The sequence below is a fragment of the Copidosoma floridanum genome, unplaced genomic scaffold (genome assembly GCF_036245765.1).
Source record: "Copidosoma floridanum isolate Cflo_tuat_1 unplaced genomic scaffold, Cflo_Japanese_pri ptg000030l, whole genome shotgun sequence".
Classification (NCBI taxonomy): Eukaryota; Metazoa; Arthropoda; class Insecta; order Hymenoptera; family Encyrtidae; genus Copidosoma; species Copidosoma floridanum.
Window position 1 is genome coordinate 7109288 of NW_028321907.1, and position 22832 is coordinate 7132119.

At 39.2% G+C, this 22832-nt stretch overlaps 4 protein-coding genes across 4 annotated transcripts in view; 1 reads left to right on the plus strand and 3 right to left on the minus strand.

The window, feature by feature from the left end:
• Positions 1-503: 503 nt before the first annotated feature.
• DNApol-theta (DNA polymerase theta) lies at positions 504-8934 on the minus strand. Its single transcript, XM_089596680.1, has 21 exons — positions 8313-8934; positions 7986-8216; positions 7651-7904; positions 7439-7571; positions 6969-7366; positions 6713-6882; positions 6368-6635; positions 5957-6290; positions 5732-5873; positions 5398-5641; positions 5184-5325; positions 3264-5111; positions 2824-3181; positions 2544-2752; positions 2294-2471; positions 2031-2212; positions 1835-1954; positions 1627-1766; positions 1366-1561; positions 1016-1280; positions 504-886 (listed from the first exon to the last, which is right to left on the minus strand). The coding sequence occupies exons 1-21, from the start codon at positions 8853-8855 to the stop codon at positions 504-506; spliced, it is 6738 nt and encodes a 2245-aa protein (XP_089452806.1). The 5' UTR covers positions 8856-8934.
• A 178-nt stretch (positions 8935-9112) lies between these two features.
• Positions 9113-11591, plus strand: Cpsf73 (cleavage and polyadenylation specificity factor 73). The gene is made up of 3 exons (XM_014364484.3): positions 9113-9217; positions 9300-9840; positions 9913-11591. The coding sequence occupies exons 2-3, from the start codon at positions 9300-9302 to the stop codon at positions 11454-11456; spliced, it is 2085 nt and encodes a 694-aa protein (XP_014219970.2). The 5' UTR covers positions 9113-9217; the 3' UTR covers positions 11457-11591.
• A 6-nt stretch (positions 11592-11597) lies between these two features.
• LOC106647923 (glutathione S-transferase) lies at positions 11598-13681 on the minus strand. The gene is made up of 5 exons (XM_014364498.2): positions 13580-13681; positions 13352-13487; positions 12255-12422; positions 12010-12149; positions 11598-11903 (listed from the first exon to the last, which is right to left on the minus strand). Exons 2-5 carry the CDS (start codon positions 13482-13484, stop codon positions 11736-11738), a joined length of 609 nt encoding a protein of 202 aa, XP_014219984.2. The 5' UTR covers positions 13485-13487; positions 13580-13681; the 3' UTR covers positions 11598-11735.
• A 5061-nt stretch (positions 13682-18742) lies between these two features.
• UBL3 (ubiquitin like 3) overlaps positions 18743-22832 on the minus strand; it is a 47816-nt gene continuing 43726 nt past the window's right edge. The window contains exons 2-4 of the mRNA XM_014364441.2: positions 21930-22038; positions 20938-21102; positions 18743-20163 (exon numbers count right to left, since the gene is read on the minus strand). Coding sequence (XP_014219927.1) covers positions 20099-20163; positions 20938-21102; positions 21930-22038 — 339 coding nt within the window. The 3' untranslated portion in view covers positions 18743-20098. The remainder of the gene's footprint in view (positions 20164-20937; positions 21103-21929; positions 22039-22832) is intronic.

Sequence of the window (22832 nt, forward strand, 5' to 3'; positions counted from 1 at the left end):
TTGCGTATATTCATTCTTCATAAGTGTAGTAAATAAAAAATTACGTATATGAATTAAAAATTTTATAATGTTTTATTTCTCAATTTTTGAAATGCATTTATATAAATAAAACGTTTTTTACATTAAAATTTACAATATGTACGATTATATTTGATTAAATCAAATTAGTTCTATTAATTGAACACTTTTGAATAAAATGTTATTGATTTGATTCATAAAAACTTATTGCAACAGTGTAAAAATTGATTACTTCACGATTAAAAAACAAAAAAAACAAAAAAAAAAAAACCTGTAAAACCAGCCAAGTCGAGTTTTGGCCACAATAAAATTATGACTATAGTTTTCCTTCTAATTAGATACGTATAAATAATAAATATCCTAATGATTTAGCTCTTAAAAACTAATCACCGTAACAAAAAGTAAATAATTGTTTTACCTACGATTAAATTATAATAAAAAATTCCTAATTACGTATGTTTTACCTAATAAGTCAAGCAAATAAGTTAATCTTGAATTTCGTATTCCTCAAGATTACCCCAAGCTGAACCGACTCGCATTTTAACCGGCAAGGGCACGCTTAGCTTAAAAGCATTCTCCATCGATTCCTTAACAATTCTAGCCACCACTTCGAGATCGTTCGAATTCACCTCGTAGAGTAATTCGTCGTGCAACTGTAGTATTAAGTAGGCACCTCTCGGTCTCCAGTCCCCATAATTACTTCGTAATCCCCTTCTGGTCTGTGTCTGTGTCTGCGTTGTGGGAAAAGTCACTGGTAAGCACGAAAACTTTTCTCGCAATTTATTTTCTATTAGCACCATTGCCTTCTTCGTAATATCAGCTGCAGAGCCTTGTACTTTGGTATTTACTGCTTGCCTTTCTGCTTGTGCTGTATGAAAATAAGTAACATTTAATAAACAGTCGTAGCCCATGATACTATAATAATAATAATAATTGTAAGAAAAAAAGCGCTTTACGCAACGAAACAGTTAAAAAAAAATGTTTTAACAAGATTTACCTTTGACTGCTGGAACTTCGCTCTTGATACCTGACAGTACGCGTCTACGGTCCATTAAAGTTGAAACGTAGCCGTCGATGCGTGCTTTTTCGGAAACAGCATTGAGCCACACTCGAATTTCTTTATAGGTTCTCATAAATGTCTCAAGGTAGTCTTTGGCTTCGGATTCTGTGACAGAAAGACTTTGCGCTAACGATTTAGATCCCATCCCATAGATCATGGCATAACACAGTTGCTTAGCTCGTTGACGCATTTCGTCGTTCACCTTAAAGTTAAAATTTATTATACTAATTTTGGAATAATTTTCAAAAATTTTATTTATTGAAGCTTAAAAGGTAAGTAGTAAGTACCATTTCTTCTGTAACTTTATTGAGCCTAGCAGCAATATTTTTGAAAATGTCACCATCCTGGTGAAAAAGATTGCATAGAACACGATCTTGAGAAAAATGAGCTAGAATTCGAAGTTCTAGCTGACAAAAATCAGCAGACAGCATGACATTGCCTTCTGACGGTACAAATGCCATACGGGTGCTGAATATACAGCCACTGTAAAAAAAAATATTTAACTTTTACACGGACATTGTATATATTTTATAGTTGCAAATTCTTACCTTATGTCTGATTTAAAGTCTCGAGGAATACATTGTAAATTTGGTTCGTGCATCGAGACGCGTCCCGTAACTGTATGAGTAATGCAAGTTCCGTGTATCCGATCATTTTTCATTTCAAAGTGTAGTAAGGGAAATATAATCTGTAATTAGCAGATATTAATTTATAATCCTAATAAAATAAATTAACTAACCACAAACAATATCATACTTTTGTTTCTACGTTCTTGAGTTTCCGCCACATCGTAACAAGATCGGAAATCGGATTCTCGCACGATTTCAAGGCAGCCTTATTCGTGCAGGCCCTCCCCCTTCTACTTAATCCAAGAACCTGTTTATAAAGTATAAATTTCAGTAAGTGAAGTCGACTAAAAAGTTTGTGCTTGTTTTTATTTAAAATTAATTACCGCCGACACTTCTTTGGACGAATTAAAATTGAATTTTCTACCAGCAAGACTGTAAGCTTTCTCCTCTATGCGAATTAAATCGTTTTTCATGACTGTAGTGAGTTCTCGCAAAGAGCTCATATTAATGCCGAATCCTCTCAATTCCATTTTTGCTAAAATTATAACGGTGGGCATTTCTATTTCTGAAAAGAACAAATAAAAAAATAGATGCATGAAAACAATCAAATTTCATTGATGATAATGAAATGAAAAGTTTTAATTACCCCTGTAAGCTACTAGTAAAGATGGGCAATGTTCTTTGAAAATCTCCAAAATGGCTTTCGTCGTATACCAGGCAAGTAGAGCCCTGACGGTTGCTCGCGCGCATTCTTCTGTACCACTACCAAAATTATTTTCGCAATTTTTGACTAAATCCATGCCACTCGGAAAGTACTCGACAGCCTTTAAAATTATATATTAGTTCACCACAACTTAAAACTTTTATTTAAGTAAAACCATAAAAAATTAAATTACCATTTCGATGTTGCTTTTGTAAACGCTTTCCGAGTTCATCAACCAATCGGCCGTTAGAGGATCGAGAAACTCGCAAGACGATTGAATTTCACAGCACACGTATAAAAATTTATAAACTTCCTTTGCCTTGAAGCAACGCAAACTTACTGTTGGATCACTTAAAATTTCTCGAAGTAAATTCATTCTTTCTTTTATCGTAACCTTTGTTTCTACAAATATTCGATAATTTATTAAAAATAAATACATTTTACTTTAAATTTAGTATTTACAAGTGTCTCACCTATCGAATTGTTAAAAGGCACGTAATACACCGCTTTCACACCCCAGCTAAAAATGACCCCGCGGACTTTACTGTTCTTATATACAAAAGGTTCAGTCTTTTTGGTATTTTTCTTGTTTTCCGTACCCACTATCCTACCACCAATCGTGAGAACTGGATCTCTGTTGTATGGTTCAGTGACAAGTGCTATAGCCATATTTTTTCGCTTGACTTCATTACGGAACAATCGGAACGTTTGTTTCGAAGTTGCTACGTTTACTAGTTTTACAGAGCTAGGATCGATTATTTCATCGCTACTCCATGTGCTCATACAACTGTTGGATCGCAACATTTGGTCTGAAGCTGTGCTACCTGTGATCTTTAAACACAATAAATTGATTTAGCCACAAAACGATAAATATATTACTGACAAGTTAAAAAAAAAAAATTAGATACTTTACTCTTTTTGATTTTTTCGGCCGCGAGTTAAAAGTATCATCCGAATCAAACATCAAACAGCTTTCGGAGCTGTCGTTATCGCTTGTGGTAGTGTCTTCTGAAAAAAAATCCGAGTTTTGTTTGACTAGCTTTGAAGTAGAGTCACACGTAATTTTTGCACTCGAACTTTTATCCATCGTAGATTTTCGTAATTTTTGAGTGGCCATTATTTTTTGATCGATTCTACTACGAGTCTTGTTGATCACAGTTTTAACTGTAATTTGCGAACTGCCCACCGAGTCCTCGGAATCCGATTGATTCGAACTGAACACAATTGGCATGTTGGCTTTGTGACTAGAACTGTTTTTAATACCGCACGCAACGACTTTATTCTCGGCACTCTCCTTACCCGAAGCTCGTTTTTGCAAAACCGGTTTCGGCGTACCGATTAAAGGCGAATCACGCGATCGGTTTTTATTGATGGTGCCTTCAATTTTTTTGGGCCCAATCTGCGTCGTGATTAGCGGCCTGCGTGTGCGAATTTTCGAAATGTGTAGAATTGACGGACTCCCCTTGTCAAGATTCTCGTCTGTGACGTTTTCTTTTTCTTTATTGGGTTGGATGTTGCCTGTTCTATCCCAAGAGTCGTCGTTCCAGGTCATAGGCATTGATATCTGTTTCAAGTCTGACGTTTTACTTTCGTAAAGTTGTTGAACTTTTGCCGACGAAGAATTTTTATCGATCGGATTATTTTTCACGTTTTTTGAGGTACTTGTGGAGCAAATGGAAGTAGTTTGTTTTAAAGTGGATGGAGAATTTATTGAACCTTTACCGTTTACAGGTAGCTCACGAGTTCGGGTATTTTTGAAAGAATTTGGAGGGGTATCATTTTTCTCGGAATCAGCGAAACAGGTCTCGATAACGTTTTTCTCCAATATACTGCAGACTTGTGCATCCAAGAATGAACTGTCACTGAATAAGTTAGGACTTTTCGAAGAGTTCGAGCCTATGGATGTGCGTTTCTTTTCTTCCTCTGATTTTGCGGCGACAACCGGTGCTGGTACTTGAAATACGTCTTCGTTTTGTTTCTCGACGACTTGCATGATTTCACTAATAGCACGTTCGCTCATTTGGAAGGAGTCTAGTGATTGAGATTTCGCATTACTCTGAACGGGCGTTTGTGGTTTTTGTTTGATTTTAGGCGATTGATCAATCAATGAGTTTATTTCGTCTTCAAAATCGAGTGAGCGAATAGTTATTTGACCTTCTTTTAAGAAGCTTTTTGTCCTCTCCGCCAGCTTTGATCTTAGCGTCTTGGAAGCATCTTGGATTTTGTCGCTTTCGTTAATTATATCTTCCAAAGACGTAGACAATATTTCGCTACCACTTTCAGAGATACAAGTTTTATTTTCTGGAGTTTTTTTTGCCTCCAAATCACTAAGTGATTTTTCCATCATCGTAGCTTGATTTTCATTCACAAATCTTTCAGTTATATTTAATGACTTAGAAATTGAATTGAGTTCTTCCGTAATCGAGACTTGATTTTCAATTTTATCGGATGATTTGGATATTGATATCAAATTATGATTTTTGAGGGCAGCTGTAGCGTTTCTACTATCTATTGATTTTTCCGAAGTAGACGGTTTGTAATTTTTTTCTCCCACTTCCATTGATTTTTCTTCGAACTTATTGATAACAGCTTCTGTCGTTACCGTACGCACTTCAAAAGACGGACTTCGCGAGAGAGGCAAGAGGTTCGATAAACTCAGATGATTCGAAGAAATTGCATTTATACCGGAAAAACGAGGACTGCCTTGAACCCCGTTCTTGTGATTTTGACTCCACTGAAGATCACAAACGCCGAGTTCGTTCTAAAAAAAAATTGCACACTCTTTAGTTTAAAAAAAACAACGTAGAAAAGTGATACCTAGGTATTTTATTACCTTTAGCAAAACACGGGCTTCTTTAATGACAATCAGGGCAGCTTCTCGCGCAGTGAGCCCATCTTTTCCCGTGATAAAAACTGTTCTCATTTTAGTCCTTTTTTCTATCTCCATTTCATTCCCCCCGTCAAAATCTTTCTTACTAAGAAAAATATTTTATTTTACAATGCCAAAGCTAATCGCAAAATTGTTGAAATATCAAAGTATTAAATACCTCTCGAAAGGCAGAGCTTTGTTCAATGCTTCTTCGACATCGAGCTCATTGGCAGCGGCAAGTTCGGCTACGGTCGTAATCCCCTGCTTAAATAAACTTCGTGCGCGAAGCCCGTTCAAGCTTGGCAGTCGAAGAAGATCCAGTAAATCTCTACACACACCGAACTGCAGGCGAGTTTGGAACTGAGCAAATAGTAGCTCCATGCAGTCCCATTTTAGTTCTTTGCAAAAACTCGTTACCATGCCTGCACACGATGTAACATGCAGAATAATGTCACTACTTCTATTGAATTGAAAAAAAATATATATATATATTCGACATGGTTAAAAATTACCCGCGAACGTTGCTGATGACTGTTGCAAACTCTGCAGTAGTCCGCGGCAGCAGCTGTACTTTCGACAAACGGCATTCAACGGTACCTCCCGTACCAAATCGTGTAACGCCAAAGCGGTGTAAAATCTTCGATGGATGTTTAACTGCGATAAAAATTGCGAAGATTTATTTTATTAAGGAAAATCACTGATCGCCAAATTGCTGGAAGTTTGTTGATGTAGTTTACCTTTTTGCCAGATTTAACGACACCTCGTATGGCAGTCATCAGGAATCTCTCCTCGACACCAACGAGCTGGCCGACGCGACGCTCACTCTCCGACAGTGATCGCCACAGCTCCAGAAAACTCATCCAGTCGATCTGACCGATCTGACTACCAGCATTGAAGGGAGTCACCAGATAGATGACATGCAGCTCCGTGTCGAGGACGAAGCACTTCCTCGCGCGTTGTAATTCCTCGAACAGAAAGAGCGCGTCCCGTGGTGGTACAGAGGCGGACAGACAGGCTTTACCCAAGCACGTCGCTACCATTCTCTGCTCGTCTCCCTCGACGTCTTTAACGCTGAGTTTGTTAACCACAATTTTAATGACAAATCGGCATTTGCGTACCTACGATTAAAAGAAAAAAAAAATACGTACAGCAGGAATTCATTCGAGATTAAAAATGTCACGGCTTCGTTGACCAAGTTTTTGACTTCGTTGTCCTCACATTTGTAAACGAACGTACATTTGCTGTAAAAGTCAAGGTCTCTCGGAGTACGCACAATCTGGCTAGCGATAGCCTCGAGGAGAGCACGAACCAGAGGTCCCGAGTCCTTTAGGCACGATACGATCGGCTCTATTGACGACGTCATTAAATTCGACGCAGCCGAGCGCTCGTTCTGATTACACATGAGGATACTTTCACCTGAAATATTAGAATTTTCTCATGTTATTGTCTAACGTTATTTTTAAATATGCATACGAGCAAAAATCGGTTCGTACCTGCTGTATCCTTGCCCATACGACCGGCTCGACCGATCATTTGCTGGTAAGTTAATTTGTCCAACAGTTTGCCACCGAAAAGTGGCGAACGTATGATTACTCGCCTGGCAGGAAGATTAACGCCGCTGCTCAGCGTGGAAGTAGCTATCAGAACTTTAAGTGAACCTACTCTGTAATGAATTGGATGAATATTATTATTTTACATCGAAGAATAGGGCGGAGCCATTAGGATTTGAAAAATTGGTCTCTCGCTTACCGAAAACCTCCCTCAATAATGTCACGCTCGTCCATAGTCAAACCCGCGTGATGGAAGGCCACGCCAAAAGATACAGTTTTCCGCAATACGTTGTCCAAGCCAACTGGGCAGCTTTTAAGCTGTTCTAGTACTTCTTCGACAGCTGTGGACTCAATGTGCTTGCGCAATATTTGGCCGTGCGGCGTTTTGTCGCGACCCAATTGGAAAAACGTGCTAGCCATTTGGGTGGCTAGTTTTTCGCACCAATTTTTTGTTGGGCAGAATATTAGAACGCCGTGGCCTCCGTTTATCGTTTCGATACACAACTGAATGATGCCATCCAGGTCGTTGACTATGTCAGGTGCTGGCTCGAGTTGTCTGACTTCTTTCAAATTTCTATCAAATAGGGATGAGCCAATCTAAAATTCATTTTTTTTTTTTTTAATTTTGAGCTGGAAAATGTTGTTCAATAAAAATTTGACAAATGTTACTTTGCACTGCTCTTGAAGAGGAATCGGTCTGAAATCAGTCTTGTAGAGTTCTGCATCAAGCCACTCAGCTATGAGAGGAAGATTCGGAAGAGTTGCCGACATGCCAATCAGCTGAATATTAACATGCTCTAGACTGGAAAAGTCATTCATATAGAAAAATGAATGATTGCTTCTGATGCAGTAAGTCATGCGATACTTTTTTAAAATCTTACTTTAATGTCATATATCTCAATTTTGTTAGCAAAAGTTCCAACAAATAACCCCTGCTGGAATCACCAAGCAAATGTAACTCGTCAATAACAACAGCTCCTAGAGTAGCCAAGTCACCATCTTGCATCAAACGATTTATCAGAGAATTAGCTTTTTCAATGGTAGCTATTGCAACATGCACAGCTGAAAAACCTCCAGATGGTGCTACACCTCCCATAAAACCTTCTACCCTGACTCCACTGTCCGTTAACAGGTCCTGATGATTTTTAATTTCATAGAAAACTTAAAAAATTCATAAATATCTATTGATCATCACAGCATAAAGTATTTGACTCACTTGAAAATAAAACATTTTCTCTCTGACAACAGACACAAATGGTAAAATGAAAATGACCTTTTTCCTGCGCTCCAAAACTGTTTTTAAAAGAAGAAACTCAGCGACCAATGTCTTTCCAGCAGAAGTCGGAGCAGAGTAAACCAGATTTTTATTTTCTTCCAAGATTTTTTTATTCGCCAGGCACTCTACTTGCCAGCAGAACATTTTTCTAACACCCCTAGCTTGATACTTCTATGATGATAAATTTTTTGCTTTACAATTGAAATACCAATAACTAATATTTCCATCTGCATTAATATTTCACATATTACTTTTAAAAAGACTTACCTCAAGAACCAGTGCAGGTAGACCCCAGCTGGACAGCTCCAAACGTTTCTCACTGTCAACATCACTCAATGCCTGAAGACTCAATATTTTGGAGCTCCCCTGAGTAAGGCCATCGAAGATATTACTCTTGCCATTTTTAAACGACACGCAAAAATTTTGCGTCCGCAAAACAGATAAGTGCGTCGGCGTGACGTGGGAGCTTTCACTTTTGTCGTCATCTTCACTCTCACCCCCGTTTCCCAAAATGCTTTTGCACCTTTTCGCAGGTAATACAGGTGCGCTGACATTCTCCGCGGCAACTTTGGCTTTAATCCCCACTGCCCTCGAATTCGCTCTTTTGACACTGATTATTGGCACCACGACACCATTATCCTCACGTATCACAGGCACTCGCGTCCTTTTGGTCCGATTGTTCTCGGGAACAAAACTCAGGATGTCGTCGAAGTACTCTGCGATGTCGCTATCCACCTTTTTTAACGAATTATCTGTAGTCAAGGTGGTTTTCACGCGTTTTTTTCGCACCGACGAATATTTTTGTGACATAGTAATATATGTACCAAATACTTAAATACTACTTAATTATTGAATGCGAACTCGAGGAGTCCGTAAGATTGCTCGTTCAACGAATATACTTCACTCGAAGAGGCATGGCACGTGAATGTGAAGTGTCTGTGAAGTAACGTCAAAACGGCGAGTTGAAATTTAAAAACCAGCTGAAACACATCTGATTGGTCGTTGAGCGATTTAATAGAATTGGAGGGGGCTGGACGTGCATGTGTTTATATACTACTCGCAAAAATTAAACTGCGGTAACTATACCACAACTTTATGAGTCTATGACCGTGACCGTTCACCGTACTCCCTAACCTACACGTTGTTATACACAATAGAAATTAAGCGTCAAGGTAAGTCCAATATTCATTTCTCATGTGGTAATAATCAATCGTTTAAACCATTGTTGATATTCGTTGTCTAACGCTATTGCAGATGTCTAACGCTCAAGTCAAGCGAAAGGCTGATGCTCCGATTCCAGCTGAGGAAAGTGATTTACTAGTCGTCAGGCCTCTTGGGGCTGGACAGGAAGTAGGTCGATCCTGCATCATGCTGGAGTTCAAAGGCAAAAAGATTATGTTGGATTGCGGTATTCATCCAGGATTGAGTGGAATGGACGCGCTGCCATTCTTGGATCTTGTGGAAGCGGACGAGATTGATCTACTTCTGATCTCGCATTTTCACTTGGATCATTGTGCAGCTCTACCCTGGTTCTTAACAAAAACAACTTTCAAAGGCAGGTGTCTCATGACACATGCAACTAAGGCTATTTACAGATGGCTATTATCAGATTACATCAAAGTCAGTAACATTGCTACTGAACAGATGCTTTACACCGAGGCTGATTTGGAGTCCAGTATGGATAGGATTGAAACTATCAACTTTCACGAAGAAAAAGATGTATCTGGTATTAAATTTTGGGCCTACAATGCTGGTCACGTTTTGGGTGCCGCTATGTTTATGATTGAAATTGCAGGTAAATTTTTCTTTTTCAATACTCACATTGAGAATGATGCAACTGATTATATACGTAATTATTTTTCCGCAGGTGTAAAAATTTTGTACACGGGAGACTTTAGTCGACAAGAAGATCGGCACTTGATGGCTGCAGAAATACCAAACGTGCATCCAGATGTTTTAATCACAGAATCCACTTATGGCACTCACATCCACGAAAAACGCGAGGATCGTGAGAGTCGTTTTACAAACTTGGTGCATGAAATCGTTAACCGTGGCGGCAGGTGTCTTATTCCTGTATTTGCATTGGGCCGAGCGCAAGAATTACTTTTGATTCTGGACGAGTATTGGAGCCTGCACCCAGAATTGCACGAGATTCCGATATACTACGCATCGTCTTTAGCAAAAAAGTGCATGGCCGTTTACCAAACGTACGTAAACGCGATGAACGAAAAGATTCGAAAACAAATCGCTATCAATAATCCGTTCGTCTTCAAGCACATATCGAATCTCAAGGGCATCGATCACTTTGACGACATTGGGCCGTGCGTGGTCATGGCATCACCAGGTATGATGCAAAGTGGCTTGTCGCGCGAGCTATTCGAGTCGTGGTGTACCGATTCCAAAAACGGAGTGATCATTGCCGGTTATTGCGTGGAAGGAACCCTGGCCAAGACGATACTCTCCGAGCCCGAAGAAATACAAACAATGAGCGGCCAAAAACTGCCGCTAAAGATGTCCGTGGATTATATTTCGTTCTCAGCTCACACGGACTACCAGCAGACCTCCGAATTCATACGAATACTCAAACCGCTGCACGTCATCCTCGTGCACGGTGAACAAAACGAAATGAGTCGCTTGAAGGCTGCCCTACAGCGCGAATACGAGGACGACCCCAACACAACGATCGAAATTCACAATCCTCGCAATTCTGCGGCAGTGGAGCTTTACTTCAGAGGCGAGAAAACGGCGAAGGTGATGGGCACATTGGCCGTGGACAAACCCAAACCCGGACAGAAATTATCTGGAGTGCTGGTCAAGCGCAATTTTAACTACCATCTGCTGGATCCGTGTGACTTGTCCAAATACACCGATATGAGTATGAGCCAGGTGGTGCAGAGGATGAGCATATATTATTCAGCATCGTTACCCACCCTCAAACACCTGCTCACTCAAATAGCTGGAAACATCGACATGATCGACGACAGGAAGATGCGGATCTTCAAGAACGTAGACGTGACGGTGGAAGGCAAGATAGTGACGCTCGAGTGGATGGCTACTCCCGTGAACGACATGTATGCCGACGCGGTGCTCGCCGCGCTCCTACAAGCCGAAACTATGGACAGCAACCCAAAAATGCTGGCTGCACCCACCAAGATGGACAGGATGCATTTCAAGGAATGTCTCATCGAGATGTTGCAGGAGATGTTTGGGGAGGACTCGGTTCCCAAGATATTCAAGGGCGAAAAGCTCTACGTCACGGTGGACAATAAAAAAGCTCACATCGACTTGGTTACACTTGACGTCGCGTGCAATGAGGACGAGACGTTCCAGCAGATCGTCAAGACCGCGGTTTCGAAGCTACATCAGTCGCTGGCACCACCGTCCGACTCCACGCCGTCTCAAAAATTATGATAGTTAAGTTGGAAGCCTCAGATCAATTGGAATTTCACTAAAGTATCTTTCTAAACTACGATTTTTATGTATATACACATGTTTGATAAAAATGTGACTAAAAAAGTAAAATAAAGTCAACAAGCTTTTTTGTATAAACAATACTGTTTAATTATCCATCTTTAATCTAATATTTTTCATCAAAGTTTTTCGCTCTGCAACAGTACAAATAGAACATTGGATGGATAAAAAAGAAAAAAAGAAAAAAGAAAAAAAAAGAAAAGGTTTTATGATATCAATTTAGAACGCAGTTTTCGGTCTCTTGTCGAGGTAAGCCTTGATTTTGGGATGTGCCGAAACGGTATCGTGTAACTTCTTCAAGGCTGGGTAGTCCTTGAGGTAGTCGTGCTCCAAGAAGTGAGTGAGCAAATCGATGACCGGCGTGAAGTAGATGTCGGCGTAAGTGATCTGTGAAAGAATAACGTCCATTTATTTTTTATGTTCAAAACATTTATCTCGAGACACGTGGGTAGCATTAAGTGCACACTCGCATAGATAACGTTTACAACTGTACCTTGTTGCCAACGAAGAAGCCGCCGTTTTTGTTCACCCTCTCTTCGAACTTGCCCAGATAAAAGGGTATTTTTTCAAGAGCCGCGGCCTTTAGTTTCGCTTTGTATGTGGCGTCGTCCTCGCGGAAAAATCTCGTGCAATCTATTTTGTTTGTGGAAAAAAATTAAAATAAGTACTTAAAACAATTCGTTTGGCTTTTGCGAGCAATTGGGAAAGGATAGCCGGCTCTACTTGAGCTGTACTTACGGATCCTCATGTCATCGATATCGTCGATGCTGCCATCGATTTCCAAAGCCTCAAGATCATCGGAGCTGTAGAGCTTGCACTGCTTCGCCAAGTAGCGACAGATGGCTTTGGTCTGGTGGTAAACTTTGCCGTCGATTTCTAAAATCGGCATCTGCTCCATCGGCATTTCTACGGAAATTTACAAAAATAAAAACTGTAGGCTTTTTTTTTGTGGAAACGAACAAAAAAAATCGGTAAATTTTTATCTGATAATAAAACAGTTCTGCGTAGCTAAAATGATAAAGAATCGCGCGTCCACATCAGTAAACACGATAACACAGCTTAACTGCAGCAATACATATACGTGTAGTATGGGTATCAATTTATTATGGTGAATAAAACGTGATGGAATGATATTTAAAAAAAGTGAGCCTGGTTTATGTAACCAAGGAGAGAACCTACGCACCGTAAATGTTACGGTATGCATATTTCTCAGAACATGGTGATGCAGTATATACATGAATGATTGCACAATACACAATAGGCTGCAACCACCACCGGGTTAATGGTTTGTAATTATGATTATTCTCGCTAAGGCGCAAGTGACTCACGTACAATTGCATATCATACCGATCTCGATTTTTTTTTACATCGACCCCACGAGCGTGTTTGGATCCGAAGCACGCGATTCTATGGAAAGAAAAAAAAAAAAAAAAAAACACCATTCGATTGTTTGAGTAACCGCATCCGTGCATGCAGCATATGTATAAACCCTCGTCGTTACAACACGATGAGTTAGCCGGTAATGTGTGTCAGTGTAATTGATGTACCTGCGCACAGGTATACCCGTACACCTTCTCCCTCTCACCTAAGTATAGGTGCGTGTATACTAGCCAACGCCCGTGCACGTATTCATATAAATTTTTTTTTTTTTTCCGACCATTTGACGAAAGAAAACCTTGGATCAAATAATTAACAACAATTGAAAAATTGCCGCGGCTGGAGTAAGGAGACACGCCCGCGACGTGGCAAACGCCACTCTACGTTACACATATATACACATGAACATCCATTCGTATACTCTTATCTATTTCACCAAAAACAATAGGCGAACTTACTCGATTTGTGCTGGGGCCATTCCTCGAAGCTGAGCCTGTGGTCCTTGAAGTCCAGGCCGGCGTAGCTCATGAGGAATCGGATCGGCTCACCGAGACCGGTAATGTTGAAGTACCACAGCTTGTAGTCCGGCATTTTCTATACAATATCAACGAAAAAATAAAAGGTAATATAAAACGCGCGATCAATCCTTACCTTGAACAATATATTAAACAACAAAAATGACTTACGTTTTTTGTTTACGGGAAAAGAGGAAAAAAAAAAAAAAAAATCGAGTTGTACTGGATATACGTGCACGAGAGCCGGAGTAATGGTACTCAATGACGCGACGCCGGGTACCCGGTGGGCTTTTTATAATGTGGTTGCGCGAGAGATAAGTGCACTGTATCCATCCGTCCGTCTCTCTTTCATTCCTTTCTCCCCACTGCTGTACAACTCCTCGGTGTATACCTCTCTTTGTCTCTGATCGCGTGCGTATATATATATATATACACACGTTACTACAAATATACGAGATCACCACATAATGTAAAGTCCTGCGCTAACTGTATGTGTGTAAAAAAAGTACACTAAGGCTTACCGATCCTCGAATGAAAGTGGGACTCTACCGAGTAACGGCCCTTTGGGGTCGTTGTGATGAAAAAAAAAAAAAAAAATCGGTAAGCAAGCCCTTTTAATTTTTACCGATTTAAACAACGTGGAGGTGGAGGCGATTGCGTCAATGTGCCATTTCTTATGATTGACCGACTCGGAAAAGTCATAGTATCATACACACGATCTTCGGACGCTTTGGTTCGATCATTTTCAGAGCCAACAATCCCCATGTGATCTCCATCGATGAGGATTCGAGGCCGAGCTTTTCAGCGGCATTTTTCACGCGCAATCCATGTGTTGCCGATCGTTAACTAATTAACTAATAGCCCGAAATAACAGAAGTCAAAACTTGATTTGGTATGGGACCGATTTGCCTTTCGAATATTTTGGATGACAAGCCACGTTTGCTCTCACGAGTGACGATGGCTATGATACATATAATATACCCACGTGTATAATACATATGCATCTGCTGCTGATACGATAACAGCACACACCTCTCGTCCACAACGTACGGGTAAGGGGGGTATATAAGAGCAACGTGACTTGCTGAAAATGACAAGGAAGGTGTGTATATTCTTGCTTGTTCATCTCTTGGCTGTTGCGTGTAGCTCGAAACAACTTTTAATTGACCGTCTTGACAGCCTTTGTGAAAATCCTACTTCGTCACGCATTGCACGTTTAGACGGATAGACGAGTTAACTTTGTACAAGTGCCCAGTACATATACGAGCACTAGCAGAGTATAGTATTATACTTACATGTGTGTACAAAGATATAAACAATATGGTTCGGTTGGACGATCGTTTTTTAATTGTTTGTCCAAATCGACCCGCGACCGGTTAAGAAGCGCCTCTCTCTATAGTCAAAGACGCGACTTACTCTTAATGTTTCCCCATGTAATGTAATATATATTTGCTTGAAATCGATACGTTGATTTATTGGCTCGGAAAAACATTAAAATATAGTTTTTAAAGTATATATTACTTGTCTACCGAGTTTCAGCTCCTTATCTTCTTAGCTCCGTATACTTTTTACGTTCATCTCAATGAATGTTGATTCAAGCTGTATTATGGGTACACGTTCATTGTGACACTTTCAATAATAGTACAAGGTACGAGTACTGTGTTGCGCTGATGTGATTTCATAACAATCGGATAGAACATTAGAGATAACGATTATCGTTCACGTACTTTTGTGTGTAATCAATGCAGGGCCACAGATAAGCTAAAATTAAAATTCTTTTTTTTTTTTTTTTATGGAAACAAAAAACGAATATTTGCAGATTCGCGTATCAGTGATATTGTAATTATCAACACAAGATAACTCTTATCGGTCAAATGATGATCCACGTGTTGCAATATGAAAATAAGCTGAACGAAAAGCGTTTAGTAAATCCAACTAATCACTATCTTTTATGTAATAATTTTACCATTTCTATTTTATGATTGCTTTTTTTGAAACCAATAATGATGATTGATCCATTAAATTTGCAGCAAAAAAATTAAAAGAATAAAAAAAAAATAAGTCAGATATCTGTAAAATAAAATAAGTAAAATATTTAATCACCATGACTTTTAAAAAATATAAATATATTTGTGATTAATAAAAACTTAAGATGCGGAAGGTAGGATATGTGATAAGGAGTGCGGAATCGAATAAAGAGACACATAAACGTATATTTTTTTTTTCAATTTTTTCCCTTTATGTTCTCAACTTTATTTTCGTTTACGCTAAGAACTAAGCCATTAGTTAAAATCCTTGTTGATTTTACATAGACGACAAAAATACGTTCTAATATTTACAAATGAGGTGTTTAACGTAAGCCTAATATAGGTATAATAAATCTGCAAAAAATCGACTCAGCATCTCGTCGACAGTGGACACGAGCGGATGCGAGTGGTTTTTCTTTCCATCATTTTTTTTATTTTTATTTTTATTTTTTTTATAATTACATCATTGTATTCTTATTTTGCTCGAGATCGACAAAAAAAAAAATTTACAAATTTACCACCTTCAATATTATTATCTATCCCAAAGAAGTTTTCCCATTTAAATTTAATAATAATTTCATAGCGTGTGGTTGTATTAAAAGTTGGCGAGGAGCAGAAGGAAGAAAAGCGAACAAACAACGAGATGTCATTTTAGATTGAGACATGAAAATATTTTAGTTTCCTCCCAAACATCTACGTGTACGTAATATACTTTTGTTTTAGTATTTTTTTAAATACATATGTATATGTATGTATCTCGTATCCGTCCGCGACGAGACGAGTGCCGTTATCCTTCGCTCACTTTTATTATTTTGCTTATTTACCGTCATTATCATCTTCGATTTCGACATTTTTTTTTTAATTTCCTTCGTTTTTTATTATTATTATTTTTTTAAAATCTGATTTCACAATCGCATAACAATTATACTGTGAAAATAAGAATAAACATGTTCAGTTCATCGTTATTTTCATGACAATCCATCCTCTTCTCACATCGGTAAATTTTTCTTTGCCGATTTCTAAAACATTTACTAGTCAGTTGAATTCATATTAATTGTTCTATGTACAGATGAATATTACATTGCCGTACTTATGTGATATCCACTAGCAATAAAATATATATATATATATATATATATATGTAATAATGTATGGTGTGTAGGTGTCGAGTTTCAAAAAGGCAGCTCGAGCCTCTCGCATCATTCACTATTATTTTTTTTTTGTTTCTGTAATTTTTTTTTTTTTTTTTTTTTTTCAACTCATTTTATTTAATTATTTAATCCTTTGATTTTGTTAAACTTAATAACGATGACGTCTTCCTCACTTCTCTCCTGTCTTCGCGATCGAAATTTTCTTTTTCTACGATACGAAGCAGATTCCTCGGTGAAAAATGTCTCGAGAGAGAGAGAAAGAAACATGCCATTTCACAATTCGGACCACCGAGCGTCAATAGGAGGGAATTAAAACAGTAGCGCGTGCGACCTTTTTTTCACCGCCATAATATTTTTCAGATTCAAAACAGCTTTTTTTTTTTTTTTTATCATTTGGGGACAGTATAAGAGCTGAAAAAAAATGCCGCATGCGCGCGCTTACATCGATACGTGCTTCACGCGGGTATCCTCATCATTTTCTTCTACTCGCTTTTTTTTTTTTTTTTTATTCTTTATACATCGTGATTCTCCGCTTCACACTAATACGTTAACTAAATTTATTTTCTTTTTTCTTTTGTTTATCTCCACCATCAAGTTGGACAATTGGTTTACGCTCAACAAAGCACACTTATTATCGTTTCGTTTTTCCATACACACAATATAAATATCAGGACAATTATTAGACACTTGCCGTTTCTGCCTTTCGCGCCGACCCTCTCTTTTTCTTCTTTTATCCTATTGTTCCCACATGCTCTTTCTCACATTTTTTGAGTTCCGCTTAAACATGTGGTTCTCCGACACGTACGAAAATCATTGATTTCGAAATGTCTCGGGCTCGTGCGCGCACACATGTTTCAGCCGAAGTACATGGATTGTTTGAGTTTTACTAATTACACAGCATTCAAGAACAATGATTTTTGTCTTTCGAAATTTTCACATCGAGAGTAGGTAACCTTATTCTGCTGATGATCCACGTTCTCCCGATTTTTTTTTTTTTTTTTTTTTTTTTTTTTTTTTTTTTTTTTTTTTACAATAGCACTCGGTTAGAAATTAACATAACATCGAAATTGCACAAAAATTTATTGCGCCAAGCAACAACACGGCGTACAACCTTGTAACAAGTGCAAAAAAAAATTCCACTAACGCGTGAACTTGTGTGAGAAGAAAAAAAGAAACAATAAGATGCGTCTACTCCATCGACGGTGAAACAGTAATAAAATTATGTGTGAAAGAAAAAATAAAATAAAATCCGCTGTTGTAATAATAATAAACATTCGCAAACATTTTCTCGTAACTATACGCAGAATTTCGGTGGCTTTACAAGTAAGAACACAAAAACAGGTGTACTATAAATTTCATGCTCGAAAAATAATTTAAAAAAAACACGCTGGACGCAAAATATTGGTAAATTATTGTTCAGTTTAGAACTGAATCAACGACCGCTATATCAAATAATGTGTAATAATATTAAAGACAACATAGCAATGACAACACATTGAGTAACGTATATTGTATATACTGTCAGTACAAAACCACACATCCAAGAGTTTGGTATACTTGGAGTTTTCGTGAGAAAGACAAACAAATTTTCCAACCGGAGCAACGAAAAATGAATTCGTCGCGTTTTAAATTATAACGTTCTCGATTCCTTTCATCATGACGCGTGTACAATATATACGATCGCAGAGCCGCAGCCCCCAAAGATTCTCCCTTGAAAACACAAAAACCAAAGAACACAAAGGTAACTCGGACAAAAAGTGCACGAGTGAATTATTAGAGAGCCAACCATACGTGTGTGTGTGTGTGTGTGTGTGAGCTGTTCGCGAGTATAGCGCGACTTTTAGTTTTCGCACGCCTTGAGACATACACACTTCCGTCCCCTCCTGTATAATATAGTACCCCGTGTCAAAGCGAGAGAGTGCCCACTTCTCCGTATAATACATCTTTCGTCATTTTCATCGTTAATATATTTATGTACACACTGCGATTCGTTGCTGTAAACTTAAATGAGCGCTCAATGGAGTGTATACATGTGTATACGCACGCAAGTAATCGGGGATCATCGGTACAGGTGCGATAATGACAGGTGGGGGGGGGGGTGGGTCGAGGTACGCGCATCAGAGGCGAGTAAGCGCGCGCGTGGAGAGCGGAAAAAAAAAAAAAAACGGTGAGAATGAACGCCGACGTGTATATGATGCGCGCGTAGGCGGAAAACGACTGGCTTCGCAGCGTGTTGCGCGCATGGGAGATCGATCGAAATCGCGGAGGAAAAAAGAAGAAACCGGAAGAAGCGCGCGTTGCGAGGCGAAAGCAGACGCCTGCTGCTACCGGTATAATTATCATTGTCATTATTATTGTTATGTCACCTGTGATACAGAGTGTATAATTATCGTACACGTGTGTGTATGTATAGCAAACGCAATAACGACGATCTTAAAATACGCGGCTCGTTCACGGGGATTCCCCAGGCCCCAATTCTCTGTATGCGGAACTCAGCGTGTACCACTATATTTATAAACGGAGATGTACATCGCGCTTACTTCGGTTTCTTCTTTTGTACATTATATACGAATCGCCCGCGTACGGCAGTATACACGTAACGATAATGAAAAACCGTAGCGGCAACGCGACTTTTCCCTCCCTCTTCGTTCGTCCCTCGTATAGCTAACTTGTAGCGCAGCAGCTCGCGGCTTCTGTACACATGCGATGTCACGCGTTTTGATACATTTTTTTGTTTTTGTTTTTTTTTTCTTCTCGCACCCTCTCGGGGAAAAACAACGCCATGACACACGTGTCGTCACCAACAACAAAATCAACAATTACAACAATTACACTGCTCTCGCCCACACACGGCTTGTACATCGGAGACAATTCATCGAGCGTGCCCCGTCTGATTCCACTCATCGGCATACCGTCGATTTCTTTTTTTCATTTTTTGTTCTGTTTTATCACAAAAGCGTCGCACGCTATAATTATACTATACGAACGATGATTATTCTTTCTTTCTCTCTTTCTCTCTCTCTCTGCTCTTATGTTTTTAATAATACGTTTCTCAGCGATGGACCAACGAAAAGACGAAGGGAAGCTGGCATGTATATAGGGGGCTGATCCGCCTCGTGTCGGTCTTCCCCCGAAGACGGCGTCGAGCACAGCCGCTAGACAAGCCCCCGGAGTGCCAAGGATCGGAAGAAGCTGCGAGATGGCCATATCGGGTATATCGTGTATCATACAAGTATTCGTATATATATATTACAGTCGAGCTGCGACTTTTCTTCGTTTTTCCTCTCTCACCCTCTCTCCTGCCGGCTCGCGATACTTTGACAACGAAACAATACAAAGGGGAGGCCCAGCACATGCACAACGATGCTCCCTTGACATTTCATCGCCACAGAAGAGAGAGAGAGAGAGAGAGAGTGTGTGAGACCCGCGTGTCTTTGAGTGTCCTTGTGTTTGTGTGTGTGTGTGTGTGTGTGTTTGTGTGTGCGCGCGCTTGCGAGCGCGTCCTCCCGCGTTTACAGGATGCAGCAGGAAGCCGCGCAGCAACTGCTCCCTCCGCCTTTGCTCTTTTGCCTCTGATCTGAAATCACAATTTGAGAAGAAAAAAAAAATAAAAAAAAAAAAAAAATAAAAAATACAATGATGAAACGTTTTTCAAAGAAAATAATTTAAAAAAGTAAGCACAGCAAATCAGTATCCAGCGGGTAAAGAATTTCTTTTTCGAGCAACACATCATACATATATTTATATATACATACTATAACATACACTACTCTGGGTGTGCGCAAATAAGCTTTATTGATGCAGACTTTACAGGAAGATTTTTTTTATTTTTTGCATAGGACGACTGTTTGGCAGTTGTGGTAATGGCGTCGACGACGACTACCGTGCAGGTGAATACAATTTAATGCAGGTATAAGTATAGAAAGAAAGAAAAAAAAAAAAAAAGGTGGTGGTGCAATGCAGCGAGAGAAGGATATATAGAGAGAGATATAGAGTCGGAGAGAGAGAGAGAGAGAGAGAGAGAAAAAGCAACGAGAGAGGATGCTACTTTCAGTCGTCATCGCAGGGCTGGACAAACATGTGCTCGCCGGTAGGAAGGATACCTGGAAACAAAAGCAAAAAAAAGAAGGAAAAAAAGAATGAGGATACAGCGGGGAAGGGGTTATTGTAAAATGTAGTAGAAAAATGAAAAAGAAAAAAAAAATAAAATAGAGACAAAAATAAGCATATAATTAAGCATCGATTGGGATTTCGGAGGCGTATTTTTATAAAAAAAAAAAAAAAAAATGAATAAATGTATATTGTACACGTGCAGTTGAATAAAAGCATGTATTTTTATGTGCATGCGTACCTTGAGAATTGGGCTCGGGCAGGTTCTCCCGCGGCACCAGATGCATCACCGTCGTTTTTCCGAATGGAAGCCCGAGCGCCCCGAGCGTGACGTTGCTGTGCAGAAAGCGGCCCTGGTATATCAGCCGCAGGATCTCCGCCTTGGCCACCGCCTCTTCCGTCCAATCTGGTTGTGCGTGCGGACATCGGGGACACAAATTCACAGTGTACTGTTAGTTTTATGCTCGTGGATACATAAATGTGTTTTTTTTTTTTTTTTTTTTTTTTTTTTTTTTCATCGTCTATAAAACCCCCTTTTTTTAACACGTACTAATTTACCAAATGTTCAATTTGATCTAATGATTTTTTTATTTTCTGAAAAAACTTTGTGGCCCCTCGCACTTGCAGAGGTGTACAGATTCACGTAATATTTAGGAAGCGGTGATTTTAAAGCGTCCATCTTTTTATTGTTGGAAAAAAGGGGGAGGGGTTGGAGAGTCCCGTTATACAATCGCGCGCTCCCGACGCGTTGTTTCTCAATTCAATTATAGTTTTACATCGGTTGAATTGAGCCATAAAGAAAAAAAAAAAAAAACTTGAAGAGCAAAGTATTTGGACGGAAGAGAGAAAATCCTTTTTTTTTCTTTCTTTCTTTTTGTTACGTGCGCAGTAGGAAAAAAATATATAAATGGTCAGTGTCGCGGCCCTGACACCGTTTTCACGCAAGATTCTCTCTCTCTCCAACGTGACTCGCTCGGCGCAACTTTGTCCAAGTATTTTGTAACCATTCATCGATTAAAAGTATAGTTCAAGCAGTTATTTGACGATAATGTCCCCCTTTGTCTACCACAGAAATCTTATGAAAAAAATTATTTATTATTATCAAACCAAGTCGCGAATTCGGGTCACAAAGTCATGCGAAATAAAAAAAATCTGCACACCTGTGTCGAGTCAGTATAACGTAATATACCCGTGTAATTAAAATACCGAGCAAAAGCAGCAACGATAACTCACCTTCCGGCCAATTCTCGAAGACATGATGGGCTATGTCCCCCGCGGAGTCGCTCGGACTGAATAGGAACTCTTTTGTCTTACCGCTAACGAGGATGAGGCGAAGGTTTATCTGCAACAGAAAGGGGGAAAAAAAAATCAATTATTATACTCTCCTACGGTACACATAGTGCAAATAGTATTGTACATTATATAAGAGAAAAAGTATATATACAGGCAAATACAATAATCGTTGTTCCGCTACCCTACATCGTCCTAATAATGATTACTACATAAATACAGTGCATCGAGAGGGAACTTTTAATTGTCGCCCTACATAGAACATCGATTTCCCAACGGAACACAAGGCATACACGTGTACAAAATATATATATACACTCTGGCGTTTCTCTCTTGCTATATACACGTGTGCCCCCCTATCTCCTATAATGATTACGTATATAGGTGGCTCAAGAAAAAGAAATTCAACGCGTGTGCACACACGCTGCATTGTTATAATTTTACGCGTTAATAAAGCTTGGGCTGCTTGCTCGCCCATATATTTATGCGTATGGGCTTCTGAATGGCGCGCGATAACGCAAATCCAACAGCGCCTAGTACGTTATCACCTTCGCTCGGAAGTCTCTTTTATACAGAGGCTATTGTATGTATATCTCTCTCTGAATTCGCTACTTTGAAGAAAAAAAAAAAAAAAAAAGAGGATATACTCGAAGTAAATCACACAGCGTGTGGTGTTGTTATATGACTATGATAAAGGAAGAAGAAAGGCTCACATGTGGTGTATATATACATTTATCTGTTTCGCTGTAGATAATTATCTTTTTCGCCTCCCTTTGTTATCTAAACGTATCACCGCGACAAAATAGAGAAAGGGAGATCGCACCCTAGGACCTATGCTTTGAGATT

Coding starts and splice junctions, on each gene's coding strand:
- DNApol-theta (XM_089596680.1), bottom strand. CDS start 8,855: ATGTCACAAAAATATTCGTCGGTGCGAAAAAAACGCGTGAAAACCACC. Junction 2,753..2,823: donor GCCTTTTAACAATTCGATAG/GTGAGACACTTG, acceptor GAATATTTGTAG/AAACAAAGGTTACGATAAAA. Junction 1,562..1,626: donor GACTTTAAATCAGACATAAG/GTAAGAATTTGC, acceptor TTTTTTTTACAG/TGGCTGTATATTCAGCACCC.
- LOC106647923 (XM_014364498.2), bottom strand. CDS start 13,484: ATGCCGGACTACAAGCTGTGGTACTTCAACATTACCGGTCTCGGTGAG. Junction 12,423..13,351: donor ATGGCCCCAGCACAAATCGA/GTAAGTTCGCCT, acceptor AAATTTCCGTAG/AAATGCCGATGGAGCAGATG. Junction 11,904..12,009: donor GCTTCTTCGTTGGCAACAAG/GTACAGTTGTAA, acceptor ATTCTTTCACAG/ATCACTTACGCCGACATCTA.
- Cpsf73 (XM_014364484.3), top strand. CDS start 9,300: ATGTCTAACGCTCAAGTCAAGCGAAAGGCTGATGCTCCGATTCCAGCT. Junction 9,841..9,912: donor GTTTATGATTGAAATTGCAG/GTAAATTTTTCT, acceptor ATTTTTCCGCAG/GTGTAAAAATTTTGTACACG.